General features: G+C 69.8%; 1 protein-coding gene across 1 annotated transcript in view; it reads right to left on the reverse strand.

Moving 5' to 3' along the window:
* The window catches only part of KMT2B (lysine methyltransferase 2B), a 66,343-nt gene that overhangs the window by 28,410 nt on the left and 24,486 nt on the right, over positions 1 to 13,447 (reverse strand). The window contains 9 exon segments of the mRNA XM_065654588.1: positions 117 to 220; positions 2,083 to 2,168; positions 2,827 to 2,894; positions 3,606 to 3,698; positions 5,575 to 5,667; positions 7,512 to 7,621; positions 8,562 to 8,633; positions 9,623 to 9,713; positions 10,267 to 10,362. Of these exon segments, the coding sequence (XP_065510660.1) occupies positions 117 to 220; positions 2,083 to 2,168; positions 2,827 to 2,894; positions 3,606 to 3,698; positions 5,575 to 5,667; positions 7,512 to 7,621; positions 8,562 to 8,633; positions 9,623 to 9,713; positions 10,267 to 10,362 (813 nt within the window).

Here is a 13,447-nt window from a genome sequence, read left to right on the forward strand (position 1 = left end):
TGACCCCTCCCCCCCGCCCCCTCCCCCCTCCCCCCAACCCCTCCCCTCCCCCCTCCCCCAATGGCCCCTCCCCCCCCGACCCCATTGACCCCTCCCCCCCCCCGCCCCTCCCCCACCTGGGCGGGCTGGTCTCCTCTCTGCAGGCAGAGCGCGCAGAGCCGCTCGTCCGCCCCTCCCCCACCCGCCGCCTTCGGCACGGCCGGATCCGCCCCCTCGGGGCCTGGGGGGAGGGGCGGGGGCGGCGGGGTCACGGCGGGGGGAAGGGCTGGAGGGGACCCAGGCGGCCGGGTGCCCCCCGCCCCCCCAAAAGGGACCCAGGTGTCCAGGTGCCCCCCGCCCTCGAAAAAGGACCCAGGCGTCCGGGCTCCCCCTCCTCCGAAAAGGGACCCAGGCGTCCGGGCTCCCCCAAAAGGGACCCAGGCATCCGGGACCCCCCAAAAGGGACCCAGGCGTCCGGGGACCCAGGTGTCCGGGACCCCCCTCCCCCTTTCCGTCTCTCCCCCAAAAAGGGACCCAGGCGTCCGGGGAACCCCCAAAAGGGACCCAGGCATCCGGGCTCCCCCTCCCCTCAAAAAGGGACCCAGGCGTCCGGGACCCCCCTCCCCCCTCCAGGGGACACCCAGGCGTCCGGGGAACCCCCAACAAGGGACCCAGGCGTCCGGGGACCCAGGTGTCCGGGACCCCCCTTCCCCCCAGAAGGGACCCAGGCGTCCAGGGACCCAGGCGTCCAGGCTCCCCCTCCCCCCAAAAGGGACCCAGGCATCCGGGGACCCAGGTGTCCGGGACCCCCCTCCCCCTTTCCGTCTCTCCCCAAAAAGGGACCCAGGTGTCCGGGGAACCCCCAAAAGGGACCCAGGCATCCGGGCTCCCCCTCCCCCTCAAAAAGGGACCCAGGCGTCCGGGACCCCCCTCCCCCCTCCAGGGGACCCAGGCGTCCGGGGAACCCCCAACAAGGGACCCAGGCGTCCGGGGACCCAGGTGTCCGGGACCCCCCTTCCCCCCAGAAGGGACCCAGGCGTCCAGGGACCCAGGCGTCCGGGCTCCCCCTCCCCCCAAAAGGGACCCAGGCATCCGGGGACCCAGGTGTCCGGGACCCCCCTCCCCCTTTCCGTCTCTCCCCAAAAAGGGACCCAGGTGTCCGGGGAACCCCCAAAAGGGACCCAGGCATCCGGGCTCCCCCTCCCCCCCAAAAAGGGACCCAGGCGTCCGGGACCCCCCTCCCCCCTCCAGGGGACCCAGGCGTCCGGGGAACTCCCAACAAGGGACCCAGGCGTCCGGGGACCCAGGTGTCCGGGAACCCCCTCCCCCCCGAAAGGGACCCAGGCATCCGGGGACTCAGGCATCCGGGCTCCCCCTCCCCCCAAAAGGGACCCAGGTGTCCGGGACCCCCCTCCCCCTTTCCGTCTCTCCCCAAAAAGGGACCCAGGTGTCCGGGGAACCCCCAAAAAGGGACCCAGGCATCCGGCTGCCCCCTCCCCCCAAGAAGGGACCCAGGTGTCCGGGGACCCAGGTGTCCGGGCTCCCCCTCCCCCCAAAAAGGGACCCAGGCATCCGGGACCCCCCTCCCCCCCACAGGGGACCCAGGCGTCCGGGGACCCAGGTGTCCGGGCTCCCCCTCCCCCCAAAAAGGGACCCAGGCGTCCGGGCTCCCCCTCCCCCCAACAGGGGACCCAGGCGTCCGGGGACCCAGGTGTCCGGGCTCCCCCTCCCCCCCAAAAAGGGACCCAGGCGTCCGGGACCCCCCTCCCCCCTCCAGGGGACCCAGGCGTCCGGGGAACCCCCAACAAGGGACCCAGGCATCCGGGAACCCCCTCCCCCCCAAAAGGGACCCAGGCATCCGGGGACCCAGGCGTCCGGGACCCCCCTCCCCCCAAAAGGGACCCAGGCGTCCGGGACCCCCAAAAGGGACCCAGGTGTCCGGGGACTCAGGCATCCGGGCTCCCCCTCCCCCCAAAAGGGACCCAGGTGTCCGGGCTCCCCCTCCCCCAAAAAGGGACCCAGGCGTCCGGGACCCCCCTCCCCCAAAAAGGGACCCAGGCATCCGGGACCCCCAAAAAGGGACCCAGGCGTCCGGGCGCTCACCGGGGGCCGTCGGGGGGTCCGGGGGGGTCCCCAGCGCGTAGTTGTGATCGGGCGAGGGGGGGGGAACGGCCTGGGGCAGCCGCCCGCTGGGGGGGGGTCAGCACCCCAAAAACACCCGCACAACACCCCGACACCCCAAAACCCCCCAAAAACCCCAAAACTCACCCTGGGACCCCAAAAACCCCCCCAGAAACCCCAAAACTCACCTTGGGACCCCCAACCCCCCCCCCCGAAAACCCCAAAACTCACCCTGGGACCCCCAAAACCCCCCAAGAAACCCCAAAATTCAACCTGGGACCCCCAAAAACCCCCCCAAAAAACCCCAAAAGTCACCCTGGGACCCCCAAAAACCCCCCAAAAACCCCCCAAAAACCCCAAAACTCACCCTGGGACCCCCAAAATCTGACCCTGGGACCCCCCTAAACCCCCCAGCCCTTTTTTGGCCCCTCCCCCTTTTCAACCCTCTGACCCCTCCCCTTTGACCCCGCCCCCCTCTTGGCCCCGCCCCCTCACCTGACGCCCTCCCCTCTCTGGCCCCTCCCCCCTCTGGCCCCGCCCCCTCTGGCCCCGCCCCCTCACCTGGCCCCCCCTCTGGCCCCGCCCCCTCACCTGGCCCCGCCCCCTCACCTGGCCCCGCCCCCTCTGGCCCCTCCCCCCTCTGGCCCCGCCCCCTCACCTGGCCCCGCCCCCCTCTGGCCCCGCCCCCTCACCTGGCCCCGCCCCCCTGTGGCCCCGCCCCCTCACCTGGCCCCTCCCCCGCTCCAGCTCTCGGGGTCTCTGAGGTCGAACCCGGGGAAGGCGCCGCCCATCAGCTGGGGGAGGGGCGAAGGGGCACCCATGGGTGTCACCCCCCCCCACCCATGGGTGCCCATTATTCACCTCTATTATTGACCCCCCCCATTATAACCCCCCACCCATGGGTGCCCATTATTGACCCCCCACCCATGGGTGCCACATCCCCCCCCCCATGGGTGCCCATTATAACCCCCCATTACTGATCCCCATTATTGACCCCCCACCCATGGGTGCCCATTATTGACCCCCCACCCATGGGTGCCCCCTATTGACCCCCCCCCATTATAACCCCCCACCCATGGGTGCCCATTATAGACCCACTATTGACCCCCCACCCATGGGTGCCCACTATTGATCCCCAATTATTGACCCCACATTATAACCCCCCACCCATGGGTGCCACATCCCCCCACCCATAGGTGCCCCTTATTGACCCATTACTGACCCCCCCACCCATGGGTTCCCATTACTGACCCCCCCCACCCATGGGTGCCCACTATTGACCCCTATTATTGACCCCCCCCCATTATAACCCCCCACCCATGGGTGCCCGTTACTGACCCATTATTGCCCCCCCCCACCCATGGGTGTCACACCCCCCCCCATGGGTGCCCATTATAACCCCCCCATTACTGATCCCCATTATTGACCCCCCCCCACCCATGGGTGCCACTATTGACCCTCCCCCCCCACCGCCCCCGCACCCATGGGTGCCGCCCCTCCCCCACCTTGGCGAACGTCTCCTCGGCGCCGTCGGGGGGGGCGCCCCCCCCGCCCCTCCCCCGCAGCAGCACCCCCAGCACGTCCTCGGTGAAGTCCTGCTGCACGGGGGCACCCATGGGTGCTGGGGGGCACCCACGGGACCCCCACCCACCCTGGGAGCCCCAGCACCCATAGGAACCCCCAGCACCCATGGGACCTCCAGCACCCATAGGAACCCCCAGCACCCATGGGACCCCCAGCACCCACGGGACCCCCAGCACCCATAGGAACCCCCAGCACCCACGGGACCCCCAGCACCCATAGGGACCCCAGCACCCACAGGACCCCCAGCACCCATGGGACCCCCAGCACCCACGGGACCCCCAGCACCCATAGGGACCCCAGCACCCACGGGACCCCCACCCACCCTGGGAGCCCCAGCACCCACGGGACCCCCAGCACCCATAGGGACCCCCAGCACCCATGGGACCCCCAGCACCCATAGGGACCCCCAGCACCCACAGGAACCCCCAGCACCCATGGGACCCCCAGCACCCATAGGAACCCCCAACACCCATAGGGACCCCCAGCACCCATAGGGACCCCAGCATCCACAGGAACCCCCAGCACCCACGGGACCCCCAGCACCCATAGGAACCCCCAGCACCCATGGGACCCCCAGCACCCATAGGAACCCTCAGCACCCATAGGAACCCCCAGCACCCATAGGAACCCCCAGCACCCATGGGACCCCCACCCACCCTGAGGACCCCCAACACCCATGGGAACCCCAGCACCCACAGGACCCCCAGCACCCATGGGACCCCCAGCACCCATAGGAACCCCCAGCACCCATGGGACCCCCAGCACCCATAGGAACCCCCAGCACCCATGGGACCCCCAACACCCATAGGGACCCCAACACCCATGGGACCCCCAGCACCCATAGGAACCCCCAGCACCCACGGGACCCCCAGCACCCATAGGGACCCCAGCACCCATAGGAACCCCCAGCACCCATGGGACCCCCACCCACCCTGAGGACCCCCAACACCCATGGGAACCCCAGCACCCACAGGACCCCCAGCACCCATGGGACCCCCAGCACCCATGGAACCCCCAGCACCCATAGGAACCCCCAGCACCCATGGGACCCCCAGCACCCATAGGAACCCCCAGCACCCATGGGACCCCCAACACCCATAGGGACCCCAACACCCATGGGACCCCCAGCACCCATAGGAACCCCAGCACCCACGGGACCCCCAACACCCACGGGACCCCCAGCACCCATAGGGACCCCCAGCACCCATGGGACCCCCAGCACCCATAGGAACCCCAGCACCCACGGGACCCCCAACACCCACGGGACCCCCAGCACCCATGGGACCCCCAGCACCCACGGGACCCCCAACACCCACGGGACCCCCAGCACCCATAGGGACCCCCAGCACCCATAGGAACCCCCAACACCCATGGGACCCCCAGCACCCATGGGACCCCCAGCACCCACAGGAACCCCACACCCCTAAGACCCCCACCCATGGGTGCCCCCCACTCCCCAAACCCCACCCCCACGAGCACCCATGGGTGCCTCCCCCACCCATGGGTGCCCCATTCCCCCCCCCCATTATGAACCACCAACCCCATAGCACCCATAGGTGTGCCCTATAGCACCCATGGGTGCCCCCTGACCTGACCCCCCACATACCAACCAAACCCCCCTCCCCACTCCCTATAGCACCCAGAGGTGCCCCCCCACCCATGGGTGCCCCATCCCCCCCTCATTATGAACCCCTCACTCCCCGCAGCACCCATGGGTGCCCTATAGCACCCATAGGTGCCCCCAAGCCCCCATTCCCCACAGCACCCATGGGTGCTCCCCACCCATAGGTGCCCCATCCCCACCCCCTCCCCCCGTCATCGTGAACCCCCCGGCCCCGTAGGTGCCCCACAGCACCCATGGGTGCCCCCCACCCATGGGTGCCCCCTCACCAGGGTCCCGTAGCGCCCGTTTTCCAGCAGCGCCCCCACGGCCCCCAGGTCACACGGTCCCGGGTGCAGCTTCACCCCCCCCCCGGGGGGGCACTGGGTGGGGGGGGGGAAGGGTCAGCGCCCGGATGCCTGGGTCCCCCCCGCCAATAACCTGCCCCCGGACGCCTGGGTCCCACCCGGACGCCTGGGTCCCCCCCGCCAATAACCTGCCCCCGGACGCCTGGGTCCCCCCCGCCAATAACCTGCCCCCGGATGCCTGGGTCCCCCCGGATGCCTGGGTCCCCCCAACCAATAACCTGCCCCCGGATGCCTGGGTCCCCCCGGATGCCTGGGTCCCCCACCCAATAACCTGCCCCCGGACGCCTGGGTCCCCCCCAGACGCCTGGGTCCCCTCCACCAATAACCTGCCCCCGGACGCCTGGGTCCCCCCGGATGCCTGGGTTCTCCCCCACCCCCGGACGCCTGGGTCCCCCACCCAATAACCTGCCCCCGGATGCCTGGGTCCCCCCGGACGCCTGGGTTCTCCCCCAGCCCCGGACGCCTGGGTCCCCCCCAGACGCCTGGGTCCCCCCCGCCAATAACCTGCCCCCGGATGCCTGGGTCCCCCCGGACACCTGGGTCCCCCACCCAATAACCTGCCCCCGGACGCCTGGGTCCCCCCGGATGCCTGGGTCTCCCCCACCAATAACCTGCCCCCGGATGCCTGGGTCCCCCCGGACGTCTGGGTCCCCCACCCAATAACCTGCCCCCGGACGCCTGGGTCCCCCCCACCGATAACCTGCCCCCGGATGCCTGGGTCCCCCCAGACGCCTGGGTCCCCCCCGCCAATAACCTGCCCCCGGACGCCTGGGTCCCCCCGGATGCCTGGGTCTCCCCCACCAATAACCTGCCCCCGGATGCCTGGGTCCCCCCGGATGCCTGGGTCCCCCACCCAATAACCTGCCCCCGGACGCCTGGGTTCCCCCCGCCGATAACCTGCTCCCGGATGCCTGGGTCCCCCCGGATGCCTGGGTCCCCCACCCAGATAACCTGCCCCCGGACGCCTGGGTCCCCCCGGATGCCTGGGTCCCCCACCCAATAACCTGCCCCCGGACGCCTGGGTCCCCCACCCAATAACCTGCCCCCGGATGCCTGGGTCCCCCCGGATGCCTGGGTCCCCCACCCAATAACCTGCCCCCGGACGCCTGGGTCCCCCACCCAATAACCTGCCCCCGGACGCCTGGGTCCCCCCGGATGCCTGGGTCCCCCACCCAATAACCTGCCCCCGGACGCCTGGGTCCCCCACCCAATAACCTGCCCCCGGACGCCTGGGTCCCCCCCGGACGCCTGGGTCCCCCACCCAATAACCTGCCCCCGGACGCCTGGGTCCCCCCTGGACGCCTGGGCACCCCCGCCAATAACCTGCCCCCGGATGCCTGGGTCCCCCCGGACGCCTGGGTCCCCCACCCAATAACCTGCCCCCGGATGCCTGGGTCCCCCTGGACGCCTGGGTCCCCCACCCAGATAACCTGCCCCCGGACGCCTGGGTCCCCCCGGACGCCTGGGTCCCCCACCCAGATAACCTGCCCCCGGACGCCTGGGTCCCCCCGGACGCCTGGGTTCTCCTCCACCCCCGGACGCCTGGGTCCCCCCAGACGCCTGGGTTCTCCCTCACCCCCGGACGCCTGGGTCCCCCCGGACGCCTGGGTCCCCCACCCAATAACCTGCCCCCGGACGCCTGGGTCCCCCCGGACGCCTGGGTTCTCCCCCAGCCCCGGACGCCTGGGTCCCCCCGGACGCCTGGGTCCCCCCCGCCAATAACCTGCCCCCGGACGCCTGGGTCCCCCCGGACGCCTGGGTTCTCCCCCACCCCCGGACACCTGGGTCCCCCCGGACGCCTGGGTTCTCCCCCACCCCCGGACGCCTGGGTCCCCCCGGACGCCTGGGTCCCCCGGTACCTGGTGACATCGCCGCAGGGCGTGGCCGTGGGCGGAGCCCAGAAGCGCCCCCAGCACCCCGCGCAGCGCCCCCTGCAGCTCGGCGGCGGCACCGGCCCCCGGCGGCTCCTCTGGGCGCGGGGACGGGAGGGGACACAGGTCAGCACCCATGGGTGCCCCACACCCCTCACGCGTCATTTCCCCCCCCCGGACGCCTGGGTCCCCCAGACGCCTGGGTCCCCCCCTCCCCACAATGGCTCTCCCGGACGCCTGGGTCCCCCCTCCCCACAATGGGTCCCCTTGCACTCCTGGGTCCCCCGGACGCCTGGGTCCCCCCCTCCCCACAATGGGACCCCGGACGCCTGGGTCCCCTGGACGCCTGGGTCCCCCCCTCCCCACAATGGGTCCCCCGGACACCTGGGTCCCCCCGTCCCCACAACGGCTCCCCCGGACACCTGGGTCCCCCCCCTCCCCACAATGGGACCCCGGACGCCTGGGTCCCCCCCTCCCCACAATGGGTCCCCTTGCACTCCTGGGTCCCCCGGACGCCTGGGTCCTCCCCTTGCCCCCCACGGCTCCCCCGGACGCCTGGGTTCCCCGGACACCTGGGTCCCCCTCTTGCCCCCCACGGCTCCTCCGGACGCCTGGGTCCCCCGGACGCCTGGGTCCCCCCCTTGCCCCCCACGGCTCCCCCGGACGCCTGGGTCCCCCCCTCCCCACAATGGCTCTCCCGGACGCCTGGGTCCCCCGGACGCCTGGGTCCCCTCCTCCCCACAATGGGACCCCGGACGCCTGCGTCCCCCGGACGCCTGGGTCCCCCCACCCAAGAGTGCCCCCACCACCCCCGAACACCTGGGTCCCCCGGACGCCTGGCTCCTCTCTACAGTTCCCACCCCTTTCCTCCATGGGTGCTCCCGGATGCCTGGGTTCCCCGGACGCCTGGGTCCCCCCCTTGCCCCCCACAATGGCTCCCCCGGACACCTGGGTCCCCCGGACACCTGGGTCCCCCCCTTGCCCCCCACAATGGCTCCCCCGGACGCCTGGGTCCCCCGGACGCCTGGGTCCCCTCACCGTGGGGGCAGCGGGGGAGGGGCGGCTCCTCCTGCCCCTCCCCCTCCCGGGGGCACTCGGGGCAGCAGCGGCCTGGGGGGGAGGGGCGGGGTCGGCCCCCCGAGAACGGCCCCAGGGACCCCCCCACATACCCCAGAGACCCCCCGGGACCCCAAATCCCACTGACCCCAATTGACCCCCAGCACCCCCCGGGACCCCCAAATCCCCCTGACCCCAATTGACCCCCAGACCCCCATTCACCCCCATTGACCCCCAGCACCCACTGACCCCCCGGGACCCCCAAATCCCCCTGACCCCCATTGACCCCCAACTCCCCCAGACCCCCATTGACCCCCAACTCCCCCAGACCCCCATTGACCCCCAGCACCCACTGACCCCCATTGACCCCCAAATCCCCCAGACCCCCATTGACCCCCAGACCCCCATTCACCCCCAGCACCCACTGACCCCCCGGGACCCCCAAATCCCACTGACCCCCTGGGACCCCCAAATCCCCCAGACCCCCATTGACCCCCATTGACCCCCAGCACCCACTGACCCCCATTGACCCCCAGACCCCCATTGACCCCCAGCACCCCCAGGACCCCCAAATCCCACTGACTCCCATTGACCCCCAGCACCCACTGACCCCTGGGACCCCCAAATCCCACTGACCCCCTGGGACCCCCAAATCCCCCAGACCCCCATTGACCCCCAGCACCCACTGATCCCCATTGACCCCCAACTCCCCCAGACCCCCATTGACCCCCAGGACCCCCCGGGACCCCCAAATCCCACTGACTCCCATTGACCCCCAGCACCCCCTGACCCCTGGGACCCCCAAATCCCCCAGACCCCCATTGACCCCCAGACCCCCATTGACCCCCCGAGACCCCCGAGACCCCCAAATCCCCCAGGCCCACATTGACCCCCAGCACCCACTGACCCCCCCAGACCCCCATTGACCCCCAAATCCCCCTGACCCCCACTGACCCCCATTGACCCCCAGCACCCCCAGACCCCCATTGACCCCCATTGACCCCCAGCACCCCCAGCACCCCCGGGACCCCCCATTTGCTCACGTGTGTGGGTGCAGGGGGGGTCCCCCGGCGCCTCCGTGTCCCCAGCAGGGGGCGCCCCGCAGCCCCCCCAGCGCCAGCAGCCCCAGCACAGCTTGGGGGGGGTGGGGGGGGACACACCCCAAAAAACCGGGGTCACCCCAGAACTGGGGTCACCCCGAAACGTGGGGACACCCCCGGAGCCCCCCAAACCCCCCACCCCAATGGGTTCCCCACCCCTCCCATGTCCCCCCACCCATGGGTGCCCCCTATGGGTCCCCCCCCACACACATTGGTTCCCCCCATGTCCCCCCCACCCATGGGTGCCCCCCATAGCTTCCTCCCCATGTCCCCCCATCGCCCCCCACCCATGGGTGCCCCCCATAGTCTCCCTCCCCATGTCGCCCTCACCCATGGGTGCCCCCCCATTGGGTGCCCCCCCATTGGGTGCCCCCCTCTTGTCCCGCACATTGGTCCCCCCACCCATGGGCGCTCCCCAGAGGTCCCCCCCGTGTCCCCCCACCCATGGGCGCTCCCCAGAGGTCCCCCCCGTGTCCCCCCACCCATGGGTGCCCCCCTCTTGTCCCGCACATTGGTCCCCCCACCCATGGGTGCTCCCCAGAGGTCCCCCCCGTGTCCCCCCACCCATGGGTGCCCCCGTGTCTCACCCACTGAGAGGGGGCGGGGCCCTGGGTGGGGGGGGCCCCGGGGCCCAGACACCCCGGGTGGAAACAGCGGCGGCAGCGGCTGCACTCCAGGAGGCGCTGTCGGAAAACAGCGGCGCCCAATGGGACCCAACGGCACCCAACGGCACCCAATGGGACCCAACGGCGCCCAATGGAGCACAATGGGACCCAACGGCGCCCAATGGGACCCAACGGCACCCAACGGCACCCAATGGGACCCAATGGGAGCCAATGGGACCCAACGGCGCCCAACGGCACCCAATGGGACCCAACGGCGCCCAATGGGACCCAACGGCGCCCAACGGCACCCAATGGGACCCAATGGGACCCAATGGGAGCCAATGGGACCCAACGGCGCCCAATGGGACCCAACAGCGCCCAATGGCACCCAATGGGACCCAACGGCGCCCAACGGCACCCAATGGGACCCAATGGGACCCAATGGCACCCAACGGCGCCCAATGGGACCCAACGGCGCCCAACGGCGCCCAACGGCACCCAATGGGACCCAATGGGACCCAACGGCACCCAACGGCGCCCAATGGGAGCAATGGCACCCAACGGCACCCAATGGGACCCAACGGCGCCCAACGGCACCCAATGGGACCCAACGGCGCCCAATGGGACCCAACGGCGCGCAACGGCACCCAATGGGACCCAACGGCACCCAACGGCGCCCAATGGGACCCAATGGGACCCAATGGCACCCAACGGCGCCCAACGGCACCCAATGGGACCCCATGGCACCCAAAGGAGCCCAATGGGACCCAACAGCACCCAATGGCACCCAATGGCGCCCAATGGGACCCCACGGCACCCAATGGGACCCAATGGAGCCCAATGGGACCCAACGGCGCCCAATGGGACCCCATGGAACCCAACGGCACCCAATGGGACCCCGTGGCACCCAATGCCACCCAAAGGAGCCCAACGGCGCCCAATGGGACCCAACGGCGCCCAATGGGACCCAATGGGACCCCGTGGCACCCAACACCACCCAACGGTGCCCAACGGCACCCAATGGGACCCAATGGAACGCAATGGCGCCCAACGGCGCCCAATGGAACCCAATGGCACCCAATGGGACCCCATGGCGCCCAATGGGACCCCATGGCACCCAATGGCACCCAAAGGCGCCCAATGGCACCCAATGGCGCCCAATGGCGCCCAACGGAACCCAATGGGACCCCATGGAACCCAATGGGACCCAATGGGACCCAACGACGCCCAATGGAGCCCAATGGCGCCCAATGGGACACAACGGCGCCCAATCGCACCCAACGGCACTCAATGGTGCCCAATGGCACCCAAAGGAGCCCAATGGCGCCCAATGGCACCCAATGGAGGCCAATGGGACCCAATGGCACCCAACGGCACTCAATGGCGCCCAACGGCGCCCAATGGGACCCCATGGCACCCAGTGGCACCCAATGGAGCCCAATGGGACTCCATGGAGCCCAATGGGACCCCGTGGGGCCCAATGGGACCCAATGGAACCCAATGGGACCCAATGGCACCCAAAGGAGCCCAATGGGACCCAATGGCGCCCAATGGGACCCAATGGGATCCAATGGCGCCCAATGGAGCCCAATGGGACCCAATGGGACCCTGTGGCACCCAATGGCGCCCAATGGGACACAACGGCACCCAATGGGACCCAATGGGACCCAACGGCAGCCAATGGGACCCAACAGCGCCCAATGGGACCCAATGGAACCCAATGAGACCCAATGGCGCCCAATGGTACCCAACGGCGCCCAATGGGACCGAATGGCGCCCAATGGGACCCAATGGCACCCAATGGAGCCCAACGGCAGCCAACGGCACCCAATGGGACCCCATGGCACCCAAAGGAGCCCAATGGGACCCCATGGAACCCAATGGCACCCAATGGTGCCCAATGGTGCCCAATGGGACCCCATGGCGCCCAATGGGACCCAAAGGAGCCCAACGGCACCCAATGGCGCCCAATGGGACCCAACGGCGCCCAATGGGACCCCATGGCACCCAACGGCGCCCAACGGCACCCAATGGGACCCAATGGAACCCAATGGTGCCCAATGGCACCCAATGGGACCCCATGGCACCCAATGGGTCCCCATGGAACCCAATGGCACCCAATGGGACCCAATGGCGCCCAATGGTGCCCAATGGGACCCAATGGCACCCCATGGGACCCCATGGCGCCCAATGGGACCCAAAGGAGCCCAACAGCACCCAATGGCACCCAACGGGACCCCATGGCACCCAACAGCACTCAATGGCGCCCAACGGGACCCCATGGCACCCAATGGCACCCAATGGAACCCCATGGAGCCCAATGGCACCCAAAGGAGCCCAGTGGGACCCAATGGAACCCAGTGGGACCTAATGGAACCCAATGGGGCCCAACGGAACCCAATGGCGCCCAGTGGCACCCAATGGGACCCCATGGCGCCCAATGGGACCCCATGGCACCCAACAGAACCCAATGGCACCCAACAGCGCCCAATGGAACCCAATGGAGCCCAGTGGCGCCCAATGGCGCCCAATGGCACCCAATGGAGCCCAATGGAGCCCAACAGAACCCAATGACGCCCAATGGCGCCCAATGGCGCCCAATGGAGCCCGGTGGAGCCCAATGGCACCCAGTGGCACTGAATGGCACCCAATGGAGCCCAATGACGCCCAATGGAACCCAATGGCACCCAGTGGAGCCCAATGGAGCCCAATGGAGCCCAATAGAACCCAATGATGCCCAATGGAGCCCAATGGAGCCCAATGGAGCCCAATGGAGCCCAATGGAGCCCAATGGAAGCCAACGGCGCCCAATGGCGCCCGGTGGCACTGAATGGCACCCAATGGAGCCCCATGACGCCCAATGGAACCCAATGGCACCCAGTGGAGCCCAATGGAGCCCAATAGAACCCAATGATGCCCAATGGAGCCCAATGGAGCCCAATGGAGCCCAATGGGACCCCGTGGCACCCAATGGGACCCAATGGTGCCCAATGGCGCCCAATGACACCCAATGGAACCCAACGGCGCCCAATGGAGCCCAATGGCGCCCAATGGAGCCCAACGGGACCCAATGGTGCCCAATGGCACTAGATGGCACCCGATGGAGTCCAATGGCGCCCAATGGAGCCTAATGGCACCCAATGGCACTGAATGGCACCCAATG

The sequence above is a fragment of the Caloenas nicobarica genome, chromosome 34, assembly GCF_036013445.1.
Source record: "Caloenas nicobarica isolate bCalNic1 chromosome 34, bCalNic1.hap1, whole genome shotgun sequence".
NCBI lineage: Eukaryota > Metazoa > Chordata > Aves > Columbiformes > Columbidae > Caloenas > Caloenas nicobarica.